This window comes from Pogonomyrmex barbatus, unplaced genomic scaffold, assembly GCF_055798465.1.
Source record: "Pogonomyrmex barbatus isolate J1 unplaced genomic scaffold, ASM5579846v1 scaffold11, whole genome shotgun sequence".
NCBI classification, from domain to species: Eukaryota; Metazoa; Arthropoda; class Insecta; order Hymenoptera; family Formicidae; genus Pogonomyrmex; species Pogonomyrmex barbatus.
The window spans coordinates 3,279,599-3,305,890 of NW_028297107.1; the positions used below are offsets into that span (position 1 = coordinate 3,279,599).

Below are 26,292 nucleotides of genomic sequence, written 5' to 3' on the forward strand. Positions count from 1 at the left end.
GAATAACTCTCGAATAATCATTCATATCATCCAGGGCATTTGAAGAAATTCTTCTCGGAAGGATCAAGCGAAATGGCGTTTTGTCGTATGTTATTCATCATAACCTGTTAATCCAGCTTCTAATCGGTTTCCTGCGAAAGTGGAATCATATATATATATATATATATATATATATATATATATATATACACACAGAGAGAGAGAGAGAGAGAGAGAGAGAGAGAGAGAGAGAGAGGGAGAGAGAGAAATGCTTTTATCAAAAATTATAAATATTGAAACTTCCCAATGAGCAAAATGTTTAAAATTGACGCATAAGATAACTTTAAGATATCTTTAAGAATTCTTTAAAAATATCTTTAAGATATCTCATAAAGAATTCTGAAAGATATTTTGAAATTATCTTATGCATCGATTTTAGATATTCTGTTTACTGGGTCTACACATTTCTGGGGTCACGTTAGCGCAAACTTCACGTATTCTTCATTCTAAATCTTTTGTTCAATGACTTTCTCGTTAATTTAATCTTACATCTTTGAACTATTTTTGGGGGTTGTATCAAAAAGAAAATCATAACTCAACTACGACGAAAAAAGATTTACGTAGAAAGGTTCCTTGAATACATGAAATGAAATTGTTCGTGAACTTTCTCATGAATGATTTTTTAATGCAACAAATAATTTTAGAGTAACACTTTACGTGGGCCACTCTGTATATTTGAAGTTTGACAAAAACGAGATAAAAAGTTTAAAGTGTAATCCAACAAAAAACAAATTTAAGATCAAAAATTATTGCAATAATATTATGTTTAGTGTCTTATATAATATTTCTGATGGTCTGTAACAAAATTATTTTCAGATTTGTATTTGAATCAAATTTTTAAATTTACCAACAAAACTGTTCGTGTATTTTTTAATATTGTCCAACATAAAGAATACGTATGTCGTTAAAATAGAAAATCTTCCGCATTATTCTTGCATGCGCATATGTTATCATTCCCCCTAATATTATTGTCGACGTAACAATGCCTCCAAGTTCGATTGTCATGCAAACTCTCGCGAGACCTCGAGGCTCGCGAAGCAAGAAATTCGCGAGTATCGTCAATGATGATCCTCTTTACCATTCTCCCCTCACCGCCGTCTCCCTCCCCTCCCCCCGCCCCCTGCAGTCATTCCGCGGCACGACATGGTTATATCGCGCGTGCGAACGCCGCGTGCGCATTCGCTCGCGAGAGCTCGGTCGTGCGCGGGTTTTCACGTCGCATCGTGGGAACCACGTGACTCGCGAGCCAGCCAGCCGCTGACCGGCCGACTTAACGGAATCGGAGGCTCCGTCGCGCGGGCTTCGAAGCACGCAATCGAAAGCGACGGCGCGACGACCGGGATTTTCACCGAACCGAGCGGAGTTTCACTTCTAACCTGAATTCGCCGGGGACGAGCGAGCGGGTCAACGTGTGCACGCGCCTGTGTGTGTGTATGTGTATGTGTGTGTGTATGTGTGTGTTGCCTTGGCGCGTATCATCGACTCGTCGTCGTAGTCATCGTTTATCAGCGAAGACTTCTACAGACTTCTACGGAAATCCACTACTCCGGAGACATCGCAGAGTCACGTCGTGCACGGCTACGTGACTGCTTGCATCGTGGTGAGTTCAATGGGGTCAAATATTCATGCATCACGCGAGAACGGCACGGTGATTAATTAGAATTAATTGACAGGTTCTATCGTCGGGTTGACCGACGTAAATCTGAGGAAGGAGAAGAAGAGAAAGAAGTATCGTTTCCAAGAAGGTTTCGCATTCGAGGACAGCAGGATGTGGCCGAAGGACGTCGGCATCCGGGCTCTGGAGGTCTACTTCCCGGCGCAGTACGTGGAGCAGACGGAGCTGGAGGCGTACGACGGTGTGTCCGCGGGCAAGTACACGATCGGCCTGGGTCAATCGCGGATGGGCTTCTGCAACGACCGCGAGGACATTAATTCGTTGTGCCTGACCGTGACGCACCGGCTGCTCGAGCGTTACAACATCAAGCCGCAGGACATCGGGAGACTGGAGGTGGGCACCGAGACCGTCCTCGATAAGAGCAAGTCGGTGAAAACCGTGCTGATGCAGCTATTCGAGCCGCACGGTTGCACCGACATCGAGGGCGCGGATACCACCAACGCTTGCTACGGCGGCACCGCCGCGCTCTTCAATGCCATCGCGTGGGTCGAGAGCAGTGCCTGGGACGGCAGGCTTGCTCTGGTCGTCGCCGCCGACAACGCGGTGTACTCCAAGAGCAGCGCCAGGCCGACCGGTGGCGCGGGCGCGATAGCGATTCTGGTAGGTCCGGATGCACCTCTCGTGTTCGATCGCGGTCTCCGAGCATCCTACATGAGGCACGCTTACGACTTTTACAAGCCGAACCTGCGCTCCGAGTATCCCGTTGTGGACGGCAAACTGTCGATCCAGTGCTACCTCAGCGCTCTAGATAACTGTTATCAGCTGTATCGCGAGAAAGTCAAGAGGAAGAGTCCCGACGAGAGCCCCGTAACGTTGACCAATTTCGACGCGATGCTCTTCCACTCGCCGTACTGTAAACTCGTACGAAAATCATTCGCCAGGCTGGCTTTCATCGATTTCCTAAACATCCCGGAAAATCAGATTCCCGACGGTTACAAGGACGTGACAAAATTCCACGCCACTAAGCTCGAAGATACTTATTTCAACCAGGACATCGAGAAAGCCTTCATGCAGCTGAGCAAGGCGGACTTCGAACGGAAGACCCAGCCCAATCTGCTGATAGCGAATCAAGTCGGGAACATGTACACACCATCGGTATACTCCGGTTTAGTATCGTTGCTCATATCAAAGCCGATAAATGAATTGGCAGGCAATAAGATTGGTATTTTCTCCTATGGCTCGGGCCTGTGCTCCAGCATGTACTCGTTGACGGTGGCGAAGGACACGCAAGAGGGTTCCGGTCTGTCGAAGATCATCAGCGCTCTCTCCTATGTCAAGTCGCAGTTGGAGGGACGCCACTGCGTTTCCCCGGAGGATTACACCAGAGTGCTGGCGCTGAGAGAGCAAAATTGTCACGTTGTGCCATTCACTCCGGAGAGTAGCATAAATGATATGTTCCCAGGCACGTATTACTTAACGCAGGTGGATGAAATGTACAGGAGGACTTACAAGAGAGTATGAGATCGACGCGTTAGACCTGAAGATTTAGGATTATTTGTAGTTAATTTTTCTTCTACAAGAAGAGATACATATGTAAAATAAAAGGTTTTAGGTTTTACTTGATCGTATAAATTTTTGTTAACAATTATACATAATTATCGATTAGTAACACAAAAATCTATATATATATATATATATATATATATATATATATATATATATCATACCTATATATTTATCATTTCTATGTTGAATGTCTTCGTATCAAGGATTTGTTCAGATTAAGTCTTCCCTTATTGATTTCTTCGTTTATATTTTTTTTGTTGCGCTTTAAAATATATAAAATTATTCTTTAATAATTTTAAAATATAATGACATCAATCGGCAATGTAATTCTTTAAGAAATATTAAATTAATGAAGAAGTACATTGCATTGTGTTGCAAATATGGATAAGAATCTCAGGCACTTGTGTGATTTTAATAGAAAAGATTTTGATAGAACAGAGAGAAACTATTAGTCTCTTCATTGATTTATGAAATATAGCTATTTTATACTATCATTGTTCTCTCTCTCCTTACATCGTCAATTATAGATCTTTTCAAATATATTTGCAATTCGCCGGAGTCTAATCATAATTGTAGCCTGTTAATATTCATATGAATCTAATGACGATATATTTACATCGACATAAAAGCAGCATCAAAAGTGCCTTACGTACGTAAGACTGTTTTTATATAACAGAAAAATTTTTTATAGATTTATGCTGGTATTGTTCCCATTAATATATACGGAAGTATTATATAAACTAATGCGACAGATGTACTTGATATCATAAATTTAATTTGATATTAACATCTACGCGAATTTATGGCCAGTTTTAGATTTCTATCATGTTATTTCAATATCGGATCATCTTTTCTACCTCGTTTTATCTCATTGTATGCATCTATTCAATCTGCAATATTATTTTAACGCAATAAAGACGAATGATTCTCAGCTGGCGTTTTATAGTCGAATTTACATACGTAGCTCTTTGATACAGCAATTGTACTGAAAATAAAAATTGACTGAAAAAAATACTGAAAAAAAAAAAAACTTAATCAACTCTCTGGTCAGACAATTATTGCATAAAAAGATGATTAGCTTTTTATCACTGTGATAAAAATGTTTTTTAAGTGTAACTTATCAGATTATCATTTATATACTACGAATCTTCTATAAAGTGAATCTATATTCGCATGCTAAGCTGAAGCTGTTGGTTTGCTTGTATATGCATATGAAGATTTGTAATAAAGTGAATACAAATTCTACTATTGTTTGGTATTTAAATATGAAAAAATATATGAATCTATTTAATATAATTGGCGGATTATTACGCTACACGTTATGTATTTTACAGAAAAATATATTTTTCAATTGTCTACATTTATATAAAGTACAATAAATATTTCTAATTGCTTCATATGATACAATTACTCACAGAATCAAATGTTACAAAAAATTTCACAAGTTTTTCATATAACAAGGAGAGAAGTAAAAAATAGAAGAAAACCTTTTGTTTTTTACATATATAAAAGAATACGATAAGTATACAAAAAATATTTAAATAATATAACTCGCGTGTAATTTTCGAAACATTTGATTAATTTTACGAGACACTAGAACTCTTTACATTATTATCTTGTGTATTATTTCGGCGCATAGTTGCAATATTTAAGATGCAATGTGAGTTTACGTTTCACGCAACACTTTTTCGCATGCGCATAGTTCAAGGCAAGTTATATATAGTTAACAACGAAAAGCACGAAAACCGATGTGTGGATTTTATTTCTGAAAATATTGTCAAAAAATAAAATGTACCGAGATATATAGATATTTAAAAATTAGCAAAAATCCCGAATTGCGAAACATTTTGTATGTTAATTTTGAGTGTATGTATGAACATCGGCGCAAAATAACGAAAATGTTTACGATTTTTGAATAATTTACATATCAGTAGTTCTCATTAAAAATGTAATTCACGAGTATTACAAAAATATACTAGTGTGCGCAACATAAGTATCAAAAACATATATTACAACGATTTATATATAAGCATTAATAGAGATTCTTTTTGTTCATAAATAACAATCACGTTTGTTTAAATCTTGAACACGCTCTATATTTGCATTCTCGTCGCGCCTTTAAGCTCAAATGCTGTCATCTGAGCCATTTCTTTGAACAAAAATTAAGAATCAGACGGCGATTTTTTGCGTAAAATGCGCACTGAGAATGCAGCTATTAGTATTTACAGCTTCTAACTCGAATGGACGCCCGACGATAGAGACTAAACTTCGCGTTCGCCGCAACAACATTCGTACATGCGTAAATAAATAAAATAAATAAGAAACATATTAAGTTGTCATTCGCAATAATAATCCTCTGTAAGCTTCTTGATTGCACTTCGCGAATGTGCATTCCACCATATAGAAACGTGACATTTTAAGGCACTAAACACTAAAATTTCTTCAGGTCGCCATAGTATTCGTGAAATATCAACATATATGTAACGTGTGTCAATATGCATATATGTGTATACGTTGATATTTGTACGTTTTCGTTAAATTGCGTATAAAAATATATGTTTTTCCCCGGACGGCAAGCTTTCGGAGCATAAATGATTTATTTTATTCTAACAATTAGATCTTTCTTATGAGATTCATATTTTTCGAGATTGATATTTTAAGTTTGGCACCTAAATCTCTATTATATCAATAGAATCACACACGTGTATTCTACTGTAGATACTAATTTGTATCGCGCTGCAATAAGATAAAAGACAGAAGATGAAATTTTTATAAAAAAAAGTTTGTAGAAAATTCATTTAAATAAATTCCTTATTAATGTCTATTTTTCAATTATTTTAGAAACAACTGAAACAGATTTATGATGCAGAGAAAAATCACGAGATATATTGTTGACTGCCTTTTATCTTATCATTCATTATTTCATATAAATTTCGATCAGAAACGATAAAAAGAAAAGAATCTATGAGTTTTAAAATATCTTATATGAACAACCTGAACAAGAAGATAGATCTCGACCAACTCCGAGCTTTACTACTTCGTCCTCGCTCGCACTAATCTGGCGATTATCATGTCGTCTCTAAAAAAAAAAAAAAAGAACAGTAGCGCGTAGTCTCGACTTACAAAATTATATGAAGAATTATTGTGCAATATTAAAAATGTATTTACCTTAAGTTCTGATGCCAGATAGAAAAAGATAGAATCTATATTTGTATTATCTTTGGCTGAGGTCTCCACTACTTGTAAAACTTCAGGCAGATATTGGCATAAGGCTTCGGCCTCGGCTTTTTTCACCTCTCGCAGATCCTCTAAGTCGCATTTATTACCTATAAAGTGAGAAACGTGCAAAAATTGAAGAAGTATACAATTCAATGCTGATATTGCAAAATAATCATAATGTATGTGCATAAAGAATCGTACCAACTAACACTAGTAATACATGCGATGACGTATATCTCCGGACCTCTTCAACCCAACGTTGTAAACTTAAGAATGTCGATCGCTTCGTAATATCATAAACTAAAATAATTGTGTATTATTTTTAGAACAATTAATTAAATTAATTAATGTGATCAATCAATAACCAAAAGTCATATAAAGAGAAAACAAACTGCGATTCCAAAAAAATTTAATGTAATTCCCATTGTTTTATAAAACAAATTCTCAAGTTAGAAATTGTTCTTTAATTTAACAATATAAGACAATTTAACAATATAAATTAAGAGATGATTGTACATCTGATAAAACATAAAGATCTAATTACATACCTACAATTACTCCGTTTGCAGATCTATAGTAACTCTGAGTTATTGTTCGAAATCTTTCTTGGCCTGCAGTATCCCATATTTGTAGCTGTCAATAATAAAAACTTTAATAATTATCATAAATTTATATATATATATATATATATATATATATATATATATATATATATATTACTAATTATTACAAATTAAAATAGATAAAATTTTCTCTTTTGTCTATATAAAAATTTATCAGATCTGTATAATCAAGAACTAATTTCAAAAATATTTAATGTAAAAAATAACAAATTAAACAAATTTCTTTGAAATTTCTTAAAAGAAAACTTAATTTTAAATTAAATCATGGATCCATAAAATCGTTTAAGAAACTTTATTTACATAACTAAGAATTGATTTTTTTCTAATGTTCTCGATTCTTCCATGTAAAATATTATCGATACGCCCACGTAAGATAAGCAGCAGATCTATTCAGAATACAAAAAATCCAAGTAGTCTTACTGCAAACAGAATTTGTAGTAGACAGACAATTTGTAAGATTTGTTTTCGACAGGATTTTCTACTTTTCTCGCATTTCCTCTTTTTTTCCTAACTAAAATCGGAGTCACGGTATTCAGTTCACATCGTTCTAAACACGGAGAGAGAGCATGGCTAATGTGCATTTCTATCTATGTAGATTAATTTCGATCTCAAAGTTTAATTCATTTCTTATATTTTTTTTCTAAAAATAGAAACAGATAAAAAGAATGAATTAAATCGAGATTTAAGATGAAATCTACATTAGGCAGGGATAGATAAGTGAGCGGAGCAGAGGTTAAACGATGCAAGCCGCCTCCCCCCCCTCCATCTCACTCAGATGCAGCGCACCTTGACCCTCTTGCCGTCTATGAGCACGGTCTTCATGGTGAAGTCGACGCCAATGGTGTTGCCGTGGCGTTCGACGAACGTGCCGGACCTGAAGCGCTGCACCACGCAGGTCTTGCCCGTGCCGCAGTCGCCGATCAGGACGATCTTGAACAGGTAGTCGAAGCTCTCGTCGTCCCTCGTGTTCATCATCAGATTGTCGGGGTCGCGGCACGACATTCTCACCGAGGCACACACGATAACGGGGGCGACGGCGACGTGCGACGACGATCACGTGGTGAGAAGAGCATTCGGACTTTGTCACTTCGCGCGGACAACCATCTTACATCTACGTCTCGTCGTCGTGTCCGCGAGCTTTCCTTCACCCAATTGCATCCATTTTGGTCCATCTTACCACCCCCCCTCTCGCTGCGATCGCTATCAGCGACGAATCGCGGAACCGCTGACCCCTCTCTTTTACCTTCCTCTGCCTTCCTGCTTTCCTTCCCTCTTTTCTCCTTTCCTTCCTTTCTTCCGCGTGGTCTCGCGCTGTTTCGCGCATAACAAACAAATTTTTTTCAACTCGATTCGCTTTTCGAGCGTATCTTATTTATAGTAAAAAATTGTATATATATATATATATATATATATATATATATAGATAAAATTTATCAAGCGAGCGATTTATTCGCATACGAGCGAACAGGTAGACCAATATCCATTTTTATAATGAATAGATTAACTTTAACTTGTCGGTTAATATATTTTTATTTCTTTTCTTTAGTTTTGAGAATTAGAAAAAGATAAGGTAATTATTAAATTGAAATATTAATCTACATTGATAGAAATGGATATTAAGCGTGTGAGCGAACGAGAAAGCGTGTGAATATATAAAAGTAAATATAAAAAAATAGAATGGAGGAAAGTATAAATGTGTGAGGTAGTAATGTATATTTTGTAAAATAAAACGGGAGAGATAAGATAATTTAGCTATTAAGAAATGTAGGAAAAGCAAAAGCGATATAAAAGAATTGATAATAATGTATATTTTTTGTAATTTTGAAACATTAAATAAAATATATATTAACACAAAATACTTGTCTTGTGAATAAGATACCTTTTCATACCTTTTTAAAATTGAGGAAGTATTAGAACATAACCGGAAAGGAAGTCGCATTATTTAAAATTTCGAGAATTTTTCCAAAATTTCTAAGAAGCATGATTCCGAGACATTGTAGCTTCAAACCGCGAAAATTTAAAAAATCGATGAAGTATCAGGAGAACATAATCGGAAAGGAGATCGTATTATTTAAAATTCCGAGAATTTTTTCAAGATTTCCAAGAATCGTGATTCCGAGAAATTGCAGCTTCAAACCGCGAAAATTTCAAAAATCGATGAAGTATCAGGAGAACATAATCGGAAAGGAGGTCGTACTATTTAAAATTCCGAGAATTTTTTCAAGATTTCCAAGAATCGTGATTCCGAGAAATTGTAGCTTCAAACTACAAAAATTTCAAAAATCGATGAAGTATCAGGAGAACATAATCGGAAAGGAGGTCGTACTATTTAAAATTCCGAGAATTTTTTCAAGATTTCCAAGAATCGTGATTCCGAGAAATTGTAGCTTTGAAAATTTAAAAAATCAATGAAGTATCAGGAGAACATAATCGGAAAGGAGGTCGTACTATTTAAAATTCCGAGAATTTTTTCAAGATTTCCAAGAATCGTGATTCCGAGAAATTGTAGCTTTGAAAATTTAAAAAATCGATGAAGTATCAGGAGAACATAATCGGAAAGGAGGTCGTACTATTTAAAATTCCGAGAATTTTTTCAAGATTTCCAAGAATCGTGATTCCGAGAAATTGCAGCTTTAAACCGCGAAAAATAAGTTTCAAAAATCGGAAAGAAATATCGAGAACATAATCGAGGAGATTGTGAAATAAAATATCAGGAAATTATAAGATAAAAGATAATGTAAATAAAAATTTCACAAGTATTATCATTTCAAATATTTTATTTCTCTTCTTTTTTTTTACAGTTGGGCAAATTAAAAGAACAGGTCAAGTTAATTTAATTACAATTCACTCTTATTTTTTTAAATAATCCTTAAATATTCATAATACGATGCGTTTAACGATGTCAGTTATGCTCTTTCATCTATTTTATAGACAAAAGAGAAACATTTTATTCTTGGTATATGTCATATAATACACAAAACAGATATTTTTTTTTATATCATAATTTTATATGATCTATTTTAAGTTACACGTGCAAAGACATCTTTATCTACATGGCTTAGAATAAATGAGAGTCAAGAAACAGAAAAGTATAGAAAATTACTTGTGATTATATATGCTTTTAAAAATACTTATAAGAGAAATATAAATTTTAATTCTATTATAATGGCACTTTATTTTTCAACAAGAAATTATATTTTCTCTTTACATAATAGAAGAGACACAAAATTATTATTGGTTCTAATTCTATTTTATTTGAATATCTAAGAAATTAGATCAATAAAAATAATATAAATCAGTACATTTTTTATTAACAATTCTTACAAACTGCATTGTGAAGTGTTGAGTAGTCGTAGATAATCTTAACATTAATTATTAGAATTACTTTCTGGATGTGAACTTTGATAAGCCCTCCAGCAAGCTGACATAGGCTGTATGCTCATAGCATGTGCTTAAATCAATCAGCTTCTCCGCAAATTCATTTGAAATACCTTTTTCTTCGAGGTAGTTCATTAGTAAGTCATATAGATACTGCAAAATAAAGTTTTATTTAATAATGAAATTAATTAATTAAATTTATAAATCTAATATTTATAATAATTGCATATATTTGTAAATATAATTACAACTCGAAAATGAGAACAAAAATATTGATTGCATATAACTAGAATAAATATGCATGTCACATTCTTATTTTAATGTACCATGACAAGAAATCACGATCTATCTTTATAAGAATGTTTATGATTTCCCAAAGATAAATAATCAAAATAGCCATAATATAGCATTTTGTACTCAACACTTTGGGGAGATATTTAATCCTTATAAAATGAGATGTACTCTAATTTTTAACTTAGTATTCTAAATATCAAAACATTCTATAAAAAAAAAGCTTAAACAAATTAAAAATCGAAACACCGATAGGGCATTTTTATTATTAAAAGAAAAAAAGAGAAAGAGAAAGAGAGAGAGAAGGGAGATATATATAAACACAATAGCTTACTCCATCAATAATCTCGCCACTCACAGAGTACACTTTGTCAGTGTGCTCTCCTTCGTACAGCGTAATTTCATCGATACCAAATATATCATCTGCAAAAAAATTAACATTAAAATAAAAATATAAAAAATACAACATGCAACTGATATAATGAAAATTTAATCGAGTACTTTCAAAATTCATCTGTTACATATAATTATGATTATAAAGAGTGAATTATACCAGTATAGTTAGAAAATAATTATTAAGACGAAAATAAAAGAGCCATTCTGAAAAGAATTATTCTAAGAGAGCTATAGTGAATATTTTGAAAAAGAAGTTGATGTACTTACTGTATGGATGTGTACCTGATGCGCCACGTTCGTTGTTAAAAGAACATGCAAAGCCCAGAGTTTGATTGCCCCTCACGATGTCTACCACGAAAGTTGGCTTGCTTTTCATTTCACCAATATCTGCATCATCGCTATCAGGATTTATTTCTGTATCAGTTGAGTCTACTGTATGATTCACATTGAATTTAATGAGGATACTAGAACAAAATAACATAGATTAGATATACTATGAGCTTATATCATGAGATATACCATGAGCTTATATCCTTAATTCAAGATATATATCAAATTTTGTTAAAAATTTTCTTACGTATCAGTGCCATCTTTCTTTTCAAGATTGACTTCAGCACCATTAAGAGATACAGTAAAATCATCTAATTTTGTCGGTATCATCTTCAATTTCTGTGCCTTTTTTTCAGCTACTATTTCCTCCGCCAGAAAATCCACCAATTCTTGCTCCGCTAATAAAGAGATAAATACATACAATTAACAAAAGAATCAAAATATGAATTATACAAAATTATGTACTTTTATCAAATAAGAAAAAAATATATCTGATACAATTTTAAATCATTCATGTATTTAAAAAAAAAAGTTGAATTTAAAATAAAGCAGAAATAATTCACGTTTATAAAATAAAAGACCTTATTTGTTTTCTACAAATTATATTGTATTCTCTATAATTAAAGTATTTGCAAATAAAAGTCACAACTAGCTATAATCAAATCAATCAATTACAATTAAGTATACAAGTTCCTCTCAGACCATTGAATGAATAGGCAGACATCTTTTGTCCCCACAAATTTTTGTATTGTCATGCATTTATGAAGGATAAAAAGAAAGTGAAACCTGATAAAATAATCTAGCTTAGAAAAACAGGAAGACCAAATAACGAAATAGGAAAAGTGAACGTGTGATCGTCAGAGGTCCTAACGAAAACCACTTTAATACTCTCCTCAATTGAGGAGAACGGGGAAAAAAATACAATCAAGTATTTTCATACTAAAGAATGTTTGATCGATTAATTTATCTTTATCTTATAATTATGATTAAAAGTTTTTCATATGCAATGGCTTTTAAAATAAAATAAGTACATAAAACAAAAACGTTGAAAAATAAAAACTATAAAATATCCAATTGTAAAAATTCAAATTTAATATATAAGATGTTTCCAAATAACATGTACAAGCAGGTGGGAGGTAATCCTTTATGAAAAAATAAGAAAAATATAAAGAATAAAATTTTTTCATCTTTGGCTTAGTTTTCTAGATAATCAAGTTTGGAAATTTGTTCCGTGTTTACACTTATGGTTAAAATATGATTTCCTCTGCATCTTCTTTCTATTCCTTGTATCTTCAGAAATTCTACATTTAGGATATCTTTATAATAACGAACAATAGCAGATATATTTCTGTAATAAATTCAAAGATCAAATTATATCAACGTATTCCCGATTTGTATAAGTTATCATCGTGGCAGATTAACGAAAACTAAGTGTTTACAATGAACTGATGATTTAACTAACATACTAAAAGTTGTAAAACATTGTTTACAAACATGGTGGACATTATACATGACTGGGTGGATCATATCTTAGCCACAAGTACTTATAACATGAAACGCATTTTCAAACTTGATTATCTCGAAAACTAAGTCGAAAACGAAAAAATTTTATTCTTTATATTTTTCTTATTTTTCCATAAGGAAACCTCCCATAAGATCATCCGCTTGTATGTTATTCGCAAACATTCTGTATATATGTTCTCAAATGTTGCATCAATCTGCAATCAGATATCATCCTAAAAAAAATCTGAAGGCTCATTTTCTAATAATAAAGAAAAAAAGGTATATTTTGAAGTATGATTTAGGTTTATGTGTTTCGAGTTCTCTAATGTCTATTTCTACCGAAGTTAAACTGCAATCGATGTAATGTTTGTGAAATTAAAAAGATGAAGTGTGTATATATATATATATATATATATATATATATATATTTATTGTGTGTATAAAAAGTTAAAATTAAAATTAATCTAAATCAGCTTTAGAAAAGTAGACGTAATAACAACGATGAAATTGCGATCCGGATTACACGATCAATTAACACGTGGCTCGTCCAACGACATTCGTTTCGGCGATCCCTTACCTTTGGTATGCGACTTGCTGTAACATCTACGACCGTAGAAGTCGTGCAGTTTAATTGAGGAGACAATAGGCGCGATCTCGACGGCTTGCCGGCGACCGCATACGTTCCACAGGGCCCTAGCAGGTTGGCCGCCGTTGCCGGTGCCGCGTGAGGATGACAGCATGCCGCGGAGTGCCGTGGCACGTAGCGCGCTTTTCATGATACCGTTCATACTGGCGAGGAGGCAAATACGCAGAAAATTACAGTGACGAAACCAAGTTGCGGGAAGAACGTGGAGCCGCGACGAGAATCTGCGGTGATCTACGGCGTCCGACAAGAGGAAAATGGTTGCATCACGACGATCCGTCTCCTACTTCCGGTACGGGCATGTACGGGCATGATCGTGTGCGATTTCCGGCGAAGCATGTGTCATCCGAGCGGATTTACATGCGGACGGATTTATGTTTCGATTGGCTAATTATTGATAAAATTCTTTGTTTTTATTGATAAAAATATTTATCAATTTATAATGAAACATTGATCGCATTTATAGCGGAATTTTTGATAATGTCAGTTTAATCTTTTATTTTTCTTTAAGTTCCTTAAATCTACAATAGGTGATTCGGGTGACCACGTCCCGATTGACCACTAGCCATTCACAACCATTTGAACAGTGGAAAAATTCTAGGCGCCAACTCCTGTGAGTGGCTAGTGGTCAATTGGGATGTGATCAAACGAGTGTCACCCTGATTGGTCAATTTTTTATTTCTTAAGGCTTAAATTACCTATTGTAGACCAGGACTTATGATCTCCATAAGTGTCGGTCCACAATAAGTATTTAATCTTTAAGTCGTAAGAAATTGACCAATCATAGTCGATTATTCTTTTCATATTCTTTTCATATTCGATTATAATTGGTCAATTTCTTACTTCTTAAAGCTTAAATCACCTATTGTGGACCGACACTAAACCAAATATCTTAAAGCTTTGTGGCACGATTTAGTAAATTTTGGAACACAATATAAAATAATCTCGACATATGGTTGGCTGTACTAAAGTGATGTTTTTAGAGATTTTCCAAATTCTCATCTTGTAAGTCCCGGTCTACAATAGGTGATTTAAGCCTTAAACCATAAGAAATTGATCATAATCGATTAGTCTCCTATTTTTCGACTCTGATTCATCTATTTCTTAGAGCTTAAGGCTTAAATCACCTATTGTAGACCGGGACTAATCAATTACATATTCAAAAAATATATCGTACGATAAATGAATTTAGTTTTCTTCCATTGTGAATGAACCTTAAAAACAAAAAACAATCGCTTGGGGAACGCTATTGATGCCGATGTCAACTATTCGGCGGGAAACAGCGAGATAACGGAGGAATCGATCTAGAAGGAAATTTTTTGCAAAACGTCTGATTTTCTTGGATAACAGCTTGATTAATATTTGTCCGATAGTATTGATAACAAACTAAAATCATGTACGATTTGACAGAAGGAGCGTTGGAGGTAAGTTGTTAAATTGTCATCTAGTAAACGAAAATGGATTAAAATTTTCAGAAGTACGCACTTGTGAACGTTGATATGAATCCATTTTAATGCCTTTTACCTTTGTATTTATAGGAATTGAATGAAGCACATTTTTAGGCCTTTCAGTTCAGAAATAAATTCTGTTTAAAAAAATAGATCATGAATACTGTTCATTTTAAAATTTGGAATAGGAAATGTAGTTTTTCAATCCAATTTAATTCAATAGAATACAAAAAGAGTTTTCCGTATGTGTGTGAAAATATTATATATATAAACGAATACAAAGATACTGGGCATTGAAATAGATTCATTTTCAATGTTGACGAATGTGTACTTCTGAAAATTTCAATCTATTATAATCCATTTTTATTTATTAGGCAATATTGTTGTAACTTATATTGTTATGTTTAATCTCTAGTGCAGAAGATATTTATTTATCAATTGATTGTTTTAGCAAATCATGCGGGGCGTAGATGTTCAAAAACCGATTCTCCAAGTATTGGTGAGTACGATAGGATGAATTTGGAAAAATCTAACCTAAAGATTTTGCAATGTTGTGTTATTTGAAGATCACATTCTTTTTTTATAGAATAATATCCAGCTAACAGAATTATGCCACGATCTATTGCTTTTACTAATTATAAATTTAAATAAGTACTATCTAAGATTTGTAGTTTTGATATCAATGTTATTAATATGAATGTTATGCATATCAATATATTCATATGTGTAATTTATTTCCTTTTTCTATATAATTGATTTTTTTTTATATTAGAGATTGAGATCAAGAACAAAGTTAGTGAGATAAAAAATAACAATAGAAAACAGTTGTAAGAAAAAAATAACAATATCTTATGTAACAATAGTAATAATATACTCTTAAACAAAATGATACATGTTATAATCTTCTAATGATCTCAGTTTCATGATATTGATCATTATATGTTACAAATGGACAGTTATGAAGTGAGAAATGGATAAAATTCTTAAAATCCTACATTACTGATTTAAATGTTCCTAAAGTGTATTTTGCATTAGAATTATCTTGATAGTTTAAATCTTATGAGTTTGCATAATCATTCTGATTTCTGACAATTTCTGGACAATTACAGATAATCTTCTATTTTTGGAGAATGAAATTTTATATAAATATGTATGATCTTATAGGGTTTCAAAAAACTACCGAAAACTGTTAGTAAGGATGGTTCCAGTACAGATCGATATAGATTACTGTTGTCTGATGGGCAGAGATTAAACTCGTTCACTATGTTGGCGACTCAATTGAATAACCTCATTGAAGAAAATATTTTAACCGAGTTTGCGATCTGCGAGATATTAAACTATCACTTGACTGCAGTGAACAATGGTGGCAAAGAAAAGTATTATTTATCTTCGTTATATTATGTTCAAAAAAATATATGAAATAATTCAAGTATCAAGCATATTTCGCGTTCTAACAGACGTTTGATATTGATCCTGGGCCTTGAGGTCATAGTTTCTGGCAACGAAGTCGGCTGTAAGTTAGGCAATCCAACTAATATAGACTCGACTGTAACGGAGGCTGAGTCATCCTCCTCTACATCTACATCTGTATCTACAACTACATCTACGCGTTATCAAACTAGTGAGTACATCGTAATTAAAATAAATTATTAATTAATCCGTTGTTTGTGACAGAAAAACTTATTGAATTTATATAAATATAAATTAAAATAATTATATAGTCATACCAAGATTTGATCTTGATCGAATAAACCTGTCTTGTATATTTTTATTATTAATCCATATTTATCGAAATATAAAATCTTTTTTTGCTTACAATAGATGGTTCAGTTAGAAATGGTACTTCACATCAAGCTTCTTCTGATATATCCACGACGCCAATCGCGGCATTAAGTCCTTACCAAAACAGGTTCGATTGTACATAAAGTGTATTTGTTGTAATATAATAGATATATTTGTTGTAATATAATAGATATAATAGATATAAATATATATTGTAATATATATTGTATTTATGGATGATATCAAAATACAAAAAGAAGATAACAACAGTATACCTTTAGATGGGTAATCAAGGCTCGTGTGACGAGTAAATCTGGGATCAGAACATGGAGCAATTCTCGCGGAGAAGGCAAACTTTTCAGTATGGACCTAATTGACGAAAGCGGTGAAATTCGATGTACTGCATTCAGAGACATGTGTGATAAGTTTTATGACATGATAGAGGTATGTCTCACGCAATTGATCTATTAATCAGATATATGAATTATTTTTTCTACGAAGGATTAAATTATTGAGCATTTTACTTACGCAGCCTAAAAATATATACTACATCTCAAAATGTGCACTGAAGGCGGCGAACAAGCAATTCAATACACTGAAAAATGATTACGAGATGACGATGACCAATGAAACAGAGATCATACCATGCTTTGAAAACAGTGACGATATCCCGACACTGCAGTTCAACTTTGTTTCCATAAATCAAATAGAAAACAAGGAGAAAAATGACATAATAGGTATTGCAATACTCATATTGAATCTTGAACATTAGTTTTACATTTGTTCGAAAAATTTTATCATTTTGTGTATTATTAACAATTTTTTGATTAAAATCTATTTCTATTAACATTTATTTTAATATGTCGCTTTTGGTTAAATTTTATTTTTAAAATTATCTAAATTCGAATTGATAATTATATTAAAGATTTAAAATAGATGGTAATAAATCTTAAGTTACACAAAAAATGAGTTTGATATGAATTACTCGATGAATGATTCGATTACGGATATAATAATTTAGAATAATTACCTAATTTTTAATAGATGTCTTAGGCGTCGTATCGAGCGTCAGCGATATTGTACATCTCACGAGGCGAACTACTGGTCAAGATCTCGTGAAGAGGGATCTTAACATCGTCGATGACAGCGGTACGATGGTAAGTAATTCATTAATATCTTGTAATTTAATATTTTGCTATTATGAATAAATGAAAGAATTTTTTTTGTACAATAGGTGTGTGTTACATTATGGGGAAAGCAGGCTGAAGACTTTGATGGTTCTAACAATCCGGTTGTCGCAATTAAAGGAGCACGCATTGGCGAATTCAATGGCGGAAAGAATTTATCTCTTATAAATTCATCTGTGATTGAAAAAGATCCTGATATTCCTGAAGCACATAGGCTTATCAGATGGTATACTGCAGGTGGCCATTCGGAGACTGTTAAATCATTGTCTAGAGCAGGTGGAAGTGGTGATTCCAACGCGCCATTGTACACGTTCCAAGAGATAGCCGAAGCCCGATTGGGAGAGAAAATGGGTTCTCCAGATTTGTTTTCAGTGGTGGCGACCATTAACTTGGTCCGCGTAGAGAATTCTATCTATAAAGCGTGTCCTGTAGAAAGTTGCAAGAAGAAAGTGAGTAATTCTTGTATACCATTATTCCCTCTGCTATCCTATTGCTCATGTTCGAGCGTGGTGATCTCTCCTTCATATATCTGTGTTGCGCACGACAATTATACACAGGTGTATGGGACCTACAGTTTAACGCTGATTCTGAACGGCAAATTTTTGATAGAGAGAAATATGACAAAGTTCTCGGTGGTTTGCCATTGCCTGCCGAGAGGACACGAGCATATATAAAATATTTATATATATAAATATTTATTATTCCCGGCTCTGCCGAGAATCGGACCTCTGGCACAGTAGATCAGTGCGCTGTCTACTGTGCTACGATTGCTCTCTCACGCTATAATTAACATAATTAACATATTCAATTTCAGTTGATCGATCAGTCCACTGGTATATTTCGATGTGAAAAATGTAATAAGGATTACCCGAATTTTATGTACCGTTTGCTGCTATCTGTATGTATTGTCTGTACAACTTACTTATTATCTAAAGTAAGTATCTGTTTGTTCGATTTATTGTAATAATGATTCTCAGATGAATATAGCAGACGCGACAGGCAGTCGCTGGATAACTGCCTTCAATGAGGAAGCCGAGAAGATATTGGGGGCATCAGCGCAAGAATTGGGAGAATTGAAAGAAACTGATAACGATGCCTACATGCAGAAATTTGGAGAGGCGAGCTTTAAGAGATTCACATTCACTTTGAGGGCAAGAACAGAAGTTTTCCAGGTAATACAATGTAAATTTTATTATTTTTATTAATAAGATTTTTTTGTATTTCTTTTTTCCAATTTTCCCAGTAGTCTTTTTATTATTACCTTATATAAATTTTATATTGTAACCTAATTTTTTTATTATTTACATACAGTACTTCTATATTTTTCAGGATGAAATGAGGCTAAAATTCCAATGTACATCAGTCGCGCCGCTTAATTACAGAAATTACCTGGTATACTTGATTGACAAGGTCTCCAAGCTAGTTCACATCGAAAAATTGGATAATTAGATAAGAGTTGATATATTTCGTATGCGATAATTAGGGTATTATGTATGATTTAGTTTCTATATTTTCTTTAAGCTCGTTTTGTTTCAATCGTTTCTTATAATGAAAAATTTATACACACAAAAAAATGCATACTGCATTTAAATAAATATTGCTTGTCTTAAGTACTTTATATGTTCATATATCCGTAAATATATTATTATAGTAAATATATTATAATTATATATATACAAATAAAGATTACAATTCTTAATTACTATTTAAATGCAGAAGAAATATAAAACTTATTTTACTTATATATAAAACTTACAGTTTTTTATGTGTCGTATTGCTTCAATATTGAAATGAAAATAATTAAGTATTTCAGCATATTAAAATAATAAATATGAAAATAAGTTAGTTTCTAATATACTTTCATGTAAAAACTTAAGTGATAGGTACAAGTAATCTTTTTTTTTTTTTGGTAAAACATACTATTAATTTTTTAAATCATACATTTCCTGAAAGTAATATTTTTAACAGAATTTATATTATTTTACTCCAAATCATTTAATTGTTTATTGTTTATGATGCTTTATCAATATTACTGATACATATCAATGTTCACATGTCTAATTCATTTTCTATTTCTTTATAATTGGTTTTTTTATAACATATAGAGATTGAGATCAGAGACAAAGTTAGTAAGTTAGTAAGGTGTACACAGTAAGTTGTACAAGTTGTTTACAACTTTTAATTATTCTGTACACAATAATATCTATCTAGATTTTAATCTATAAAGTGCATTTAATCATTTTTGTTGCGTCATGAATGCATTGCTACGTTCTGATACGTGTTCGAAGTCGAGTACGATAAGATCATTACGCAATACGGATCCTTATCAATAGCTTGTTGCGGATGCAAGATATAGCTGATTTATCTTTGATAGCACGATTGAGTTTCTAACTTCTTGGAGTTCTCTGCAAGTCATTGATGGTATTGAATTTTCAAACTTTTTTAATTCAAACGATGAATCCTAAGGGAAATTAAGCCTGAAGGAACAACAGACAGCAACAAGGAAATACAATACTTGATGATTTATTATTTGCCAAGAAGTAAAATACACAGGCATTTGTTACAATGGTACTGCCGAGGAGTAAAACTTCTTTTTTTCTCTTTTATACGACGGTATCGTAAATACATCTAGCGACATTATAATCGGTACTAAAAAGAGAGAAGCTGGTCTCGTGTCCCGTCTTTTTTCCCTGCTTAAACCAATAACTTTACAATTTACAAATACGTTTCTCATACGCCGCGATCCTCATTCTCGTCTTCGCCAGTTTTTATATCCGTTGCTGTTCTACTGTACGAATTACTCGAGTGCCTCGAAGATTGCGCTTCCATGATACCTTGCACGTCTGCACGGTGGTCCCTTGTACATTTGTCTCTCGCACTCGATATTTCGCGATAAATACACGAGGAAATGGCTCGCATCTCCATGCGCGTTTCTGAAGTAGGAGTCGATCGGTGGAACGAGTCCTGACGATTCGATCGCGAAATTAACTTTATATCAATTATGATTTTATGAAGATCTACAAGCTTTTACAAGATCAAAAATCAAAGAGAAGAAATAGTCTTTGATCAAAGTTGCAAGCTTTTCTGCCTTTTTCAAATCCATTTCCATTTTCACCAATGTAAATTAATTTTAATCTCGGCTTAGTTCATTCTTTACTTTTTTTTCAATTTTTAGAACTAAAGAAGAATAAAGAGTAGAGAATAAGCTAAGCCTAATGATAAAATCTGTTAATCTGTATTGGTAAAAACGTCAATGTTGTGTCGATGACAAATATTGGGAAGAATTTAATTGTATTTGATCGACAAAAGGATAATATTGAAACTTTGATTCTAGAGCCGATCGATGAGGAAAATTGAAAGATTTAATCCTCGTGCCATCGCATCGATCCCCGAAAGTTTTACGCTTCTAGTCGCGGATTGAGGCCGCGTATCACATTGCCGGCAGTTCCGCTGGAGCTTTTTCGATCTCCGTTTACGTTAATCTCTCGATGTGATTAGCTAATATGTCAAGGTACGTAATTGTCACTTAGGAGAAGATGTGGAATTGTTTCCATATTCGAATGCCTCCGGATCTGTCGGATGTTCCCTCAGTCACGAAGGCCCCGTCCCGGATTTCAGAATCGTCATCCGCGTTATCGTCGACCCGTTAATCTTCATCCGACGCGCGTGTATTTCGAAGCGGACGAATATGTCCCAAATATTCCGAAGTGAAAACGATTAATCGATCGACAAATTATTTGAAACTCGATCCTTCGGAATTATGCCTAGAAATCAAAGCCTAGGGATAATTCCGGTAATTAAAGTATATTTTACATCCGCGTCCTTGGGACCAAATTCATCGAAAGGTCGATACTAAACGATCTCAAATACTAATCGCTTTAAGCAATTGTATTTAAGGCAAACGACTCCTTCTCTTTATCTTATTCTTAGTTCTAGGGCAAGCAGATTCGACAGCCCCGGGACATTCCGTTTCTACAGATAGCAGATGGCTTTAATCTTAAATTCTGGTTTTCATCGGATTTCATTCCTCGCGTCGTTATTCCAGTTAGTTCTCTTGTCGCGCAAGATCCTTCTTTCGCTCTCTCTTTTTCTCTCTGACTCTCTCTCTCTCTCTCTCTCTCTCTCTCTCTCTCTCACGCACACACGCACTTTTTGTTCTCATCCTCGTCGCTCTGTTAGCTTTTTCTTTAATCGTCGTGTCTCTACTGATCTATCTATCTAATTGCCTGTCTATACATTATTTGTGTACATTTGTGTGTGAATAGGTGTTTAAAATGTACGCATTGAGTTTTACATAGATCTGCATATTTTCGATATGACTTAACCGTCGAGATAAAGTGGGATCACGGGGGCAGGGGAGGAGGAGAGATAAAAGGGATGTAAAATAAGTACGTATAGTATCTCGCAATAGGCGGTGATAAACAGTAACGATGAATTAACAAGTACAATATTGCTCGATCCCGTATTATATTTATATATACGTATATTTATATCTAGTTGCTCGTCTTTATTTATATATATATATATAATATGTAATAAAGATTCTTTCCACTCTCTCGCTCGTTTGAAATAGCCTTCTTTTGCAGCTCTCGACTCTTATCTATTTGGAAACTATTTAAGAAAGGGCTCACCACGTTCGTTCCCTACACGGCTATATGTATACATATGCATAAATATATTATATATATATATATATATATATATATATATATATATATATATTTATGCAAATAAATGACGTATGCACACCGGCCGTTCCGCTTCTATCGCGTTATTTTTTTTCTTTTTAACGTTAGACTTCTCGACTGATTCCGGAATTAATTTTCTCCCCAACGAAGGATTTTTGTTGCTCTCGGCAACTTTCCGACTTTCGACATCTTCGACATTCGTAAATCTTTCGAAAGTTATCGATGATTCAAATTCATTTCCGTTGAGGTGGAATTGCCTCAGGAATCCATCATGGAGATCCGTCACTAAAGAACAGTAACTAACGACAGAAGTGGAACAACTTATGTGTACACATCATGCGTCTATTTATAATTATTCAAACTTTTTCTCGACCTAAGTGATCACTATAGGCCTAATAATCTCGCGTCGTAACACAATCTCTCTCTCTCTCACTCTCACACATTTTTTATTTGTCGTTCTTTCTCTCTCTCTCTCTTTCTCTCATTCTCAAATTCGCACGAACCCTTTCACTCTTCTTATAGCACGTTCGTATGCCGGAGCGTCCGAAGAGCGTTTCTCTTCCCTCTCCGAGAGAAAGCAAAGGATAAGCGAAATCGAAAAGGCTACGCAATTATTTGTGCTCGATCCTTACTGGCCGCGCCGCTCGAGATCGCCGCCCGTTGGCCATTTCACCCTCTCTTCCGTAACACTCGGAGAACCTGAGGTGTCAATTGTCATTTCTTCATCTCTCACATCTCGAGCAGTGAATCGGTCCGTTTTCTCGAAATCTTAAAAAGTACAGCGCACTAGAAAGGGCAATAAGTCGCGATAGATGTGAGGATTTCAACAAGCTACACGGAAAAAAATAGTTTAGCTGGTTGTATCAAAATTCTTATTTAAAAATTAATCGGAAATTCCAAATGGGCTTATCAGATTTCTGCTTAAGCTAACCAGACGTCTCGTCTGTTTAAACTGAATTCTAATAACTTCAATTGGAATTCCTGACTCGTTCATTTTTCAACAGAATTTTGGCACAATTATTTTTTTTTTCTGTTCGTGTACCAGACCTTGTAATTTCTGACAAATTTCGGTGGACATGAAATCTTAAAAAAAAAAAAAAAGTCTTACAAAATTACCAATAAATTCAGGGGTACGACCTCTTGAAATATCACCGATAAAAAATTCGCTACGTAAGAACCAGCCGCCTTATTCCAGTAAGGTAAGGACACACCAGAATCACGATGGTTGTCCAGGATCACCGACGGGCAATCGACTCTCGAGCCGCGACAGGCTTCTCTACCAAGACCTCCTCTCCTCATCGTACGATTTAACAAGGTAGGTACGTCATCCTCGTGTAAATACAGTAATGTACAATGTATCTTTCTTTGGAGTTAAACCTTACTGTGATCTCGGCGCGATTGGCGCAAAAGGGGAGAATTAGGGGACGGGGCGGGTGAGCTGGACTGGACAATGGGCAAGGGGAAATAACACCTACGTTCTACGTTGTCGAGTGTGCGAGTCGAGCTTTTTTTTTTTTAAACGACGAAAGAAGACCTCGCCCTATCTACAGCTTCAGCTGACGCCTAATAATCGTGTTGGCTGAACGCGTTCTCTTCGTTGCTTCAGTTATCTCGCTATACTAGTAAGTCCTCCTCTTCTTTTTCTTCTTCTTCTTCTTCTTCTTCATGTCCCTTCCTCTTCCTCCACCTCGTCCTGCTCCCTCGTCCTTCGCTCTCGCGATTCCACTCCCTTCCTCCTCCAAGTGTTACCGCGATCTATCCGTTTTTATTATTCCGGCAGAACTCGTGAAACGCTCGTGAAAATTATTCGAGACTGAGCTCGGGAATTCCGAATGTAACCGATCCTTCGATTCGGAAGGAAATAACGGAGGCTCCTCCGGTACGTCGGGGGAGACTCGAGGGAGAGGGAGATTAGTGTGTCGCTTCTTTCGCTTGCAGACAGTATCGCTGACACGGTATCGAATATGATCTCCTCAAGCGTGAGTCGGTAATCGCGAAGAGCGGTAATATACGATAAGAGAAATAAATAAAGCTTGTACTCGAATCTTGTCTTTTCTAACGGAAGATAAGTGTAGTAATTTTTGTACTATTATCTTGTTCGGTCTTCGTTTTTCCTTTTTTAATCTTTGTGTATCTTCGTTTCCGCCAATGCAGTCCCGCCCCGACTCTGACTAGAGCCGGCCATAACCGATAGAACTGAATTAATCGCTGCAATTGTTCGTGCATTTAATCTCCCCGGTATGTATATGTGTACATGTGTGTGACTATCGAGAGATATATGTATAATATATATGTATATATATATATATATAGATTATTTTTTTATTTAGTTTCCAACAGCGTTCAACGTGCTAAACTCTGCCGGCGAAGAGAACGAAGCTGCTCGTTCTCGAACCGGAGATTGGATTTCAGTTCCGTTTTTAAGCTACGCGATAACTCGACGCTTTTGCCACGCTAGGAAAAAAACAAGATGCCATCAGCTTCTTCGTTGTGATCGGTACAATGAAACTGCTTCGTTAATCTTAAAGGATCCATTTTTACTCCAGGTCTTCGACGATCGATTAGCCGCGTCGATAGTGTGACGCCTCGAAGCGTTCGCGTTCGAATCTTCGAAGTTTCTCATCGGTGAATTATTGCCATTGTAAAAACAAGAAGAGAGCCCGGAGATCTCGGAGATTAAATCGAATTTACGATCGCAGAGAGTGGACTAACGAAGTTGAGACTCGATGGAAAATTAGATCGGATGCCTTCGACGCTAAATCAGGAATCGGGATATATATTTCGAATTTCACAAAATCGAATTTCACTCAATCTCCGAATCTGTGACGCGCGATGCTCCAGCATGTATTAAACTTACGAAAGTTAAGGAAACGAATCTCGAAATTATATAATACAAAGGACATGTAACAAATATTCACAACAGTACAACAAATTCAGCATTTATCTCTTTGTATTTATCTTTCACGTCGGTTCTTTCAGCTGCCGTCGTTCACGAAATGCAGTATAATTTCATGCAACGATTTAGGAGAGACCATCAAAAAGTCGCTTCGCGTACGACTTTTAAACACATAGTTAGTCATGCGAGCGCGCGCGATTTACTTGAATGAAAAAAAAAGGGGGAAAAAAAAAACATAAAATTCTGAAGAAAATTATATTTTACAGAATCCACTCGGTTTAGAGTCTTACGTTTAAGGTTACGTATTTGTATTAATTATTTCCGACGCACCGAGCTCGTGAAAAAATACCGAAATACCAACTCGATATCGGTGAAAACGAACGAAGACACGTTTCGCGAACGGACGAAACGCGATAGCGACTGCGAGCAAACGATCGAGTGGACTGTAATCGAGTGTAATTGGCTGGTAATTTGTTATTGGTGTCGATGTTGTTCTTTTGTTGTGTTGCTGTTGTTGTTGTTGTTGTTGTTGTTGGTGGTAGTGGTAGGTGGAGGGTGATGGTAGTGATGCTCGTGGCGGCCGACGGGGTGCGGATGGTCGACAGAGAGTATGGCGGTGGCCGCTTACTTGAGTAGCTGATGGGCTCGCTCGTTGGCCACCTGTATCCTCGTCTCGTTCGATTCGCCC

The 26,292-nt window shown here is 34.8% G+C and overlaps 5 protein-coding genes across 9 annotated transcripts in view; 2 read left to right on the top strand and 3 right to left on the bottom strand.

The window, feature by feature from the left end:
• The first annotated feature begins 1,196 nt into the window (after positions 1-1,196).
• On the top strand, positions 1,197-4,465 carry Hmgs (hydroxymethylglutaryl-CoA synthase). The gene is made up of 2 exons (XM_011631624.2): positions 1,197-1,639; positions 1,713-4,465. The coding sequence occupies exon 2, from the start codon at positions 1,808-1,810 to the stop codon at positions 3,173-3,175; it is 1,368 nt and encodes a 455-aa protein (XP_011629926.2). The 5' UTR covers positions 1,197-1,639; positions 1,713-1,807; the 3' UTR covers positions 3,176-4,465.
• A 74-nt stretch (positions 4,466-4,539) lies between these two features.
• Positions 4,540-8,064, bottom strand: Rab19 (RAS oncogene family member Rab19). Of its 2 annotated transcripts, XM_011631625.3 has the most exons (5): positions 7,849-8,064; positions 6,988-7,072; positions 6,641-6,739; positions 6,389-6,546; positions 4,540-6,299 (listed from the first exon to the last, which is right to left on the bottom strand). In XM_011631625.3, the coding sequence occupies exons 1-5, from the start codon at positions 8,062-8,064 to the stop codon at positions 6,192-6,194; spliced, it is 666 nt and encodes a 221-aa protein (XP_011629927.1). In that variant the 3' UTR covers positions 4,540-6,191. The 2 variants fall into 2 exon arrangements, with proteins under 2 accessions (XP_011629927.1, XP_011629928.1); XM_011631626.3 differs by lacking the exon at positions 6,641-6,739.
• Positions 8,065-10,348: 2,284 nt separating this feature from the next.
• On the bottom strand, positions 10,349-13,903 carry P32 (complement C1q binding protein P32). Its single transcript, XM_011631627.2, has 5 exons — positions 13,538-13,903; positions 11,705-11,855; positions 11,395-11,591; positions 11,066-11,154; positions 10,349-10,593 (listed from the first exon to the last, which is right to left on the bottom strand). Exons 1-5 carry the CDS (start codon positions 13,746-13,748, stop codon positions 10,444-10,446), a joined length of 798 nt encoding a protein of 265 aa, XP_011629929.1. The 5' UTR covers positions 13,749-13,903; the 3' UTR covers positions 10,349-10,443.
• A 949-nt stretch (positions 13,904-14,852) lies between these two features.
• On the top strand, positions 14,853-22,745 carry RpA-70 (replication protein A 70). Its single transcript, XM_011631628.3, has 12 exons — positions 14,853-15,027; positions 15,503-15,550; positions 16,216-16,427; positions 16,509-16,672; positions 16,873-16,960; positions 17,115-17,277; positions 17,366-17,570; positions 17,878-17,990; positions 18,068-18,469; positions 18,835-18,918; positions 18,998-19,192; positions 19,350-22,745. Exons 1-12 carry the CDS (start codon positions 14,998-15,000, stop codon positions 19,467-19,469), a joined length of 1,824 nt encoding a protein of 607 aa, XP_011629930.2. The 5' UTR covers positions 14,853-14,997; the 3' UTR covers positions 19,470-22,745.
• Positions 22,119-26,292, bottom strand: part of Snap25 (Synaptosomal-associated protein 25kDa) — a 42,510-nt gene continuing 38,336 nt past the window's right edge. For all 4 annotated transcript variants that reach the window (XM_089071146.1, XM_011631642.3, XM_011631639.3 and 1 more), the window contains exon 7: positions 22,119-26,291. In XM_089071146.1, the coding sequence (XP_088927272.1) occupies positions 26,229-26,291 (63 nt within the window). In that variant the 3' untranslated portion in view covers positions 22,119-26,228. The remainder of the gene's footprint in view (position 26,292) is intronic.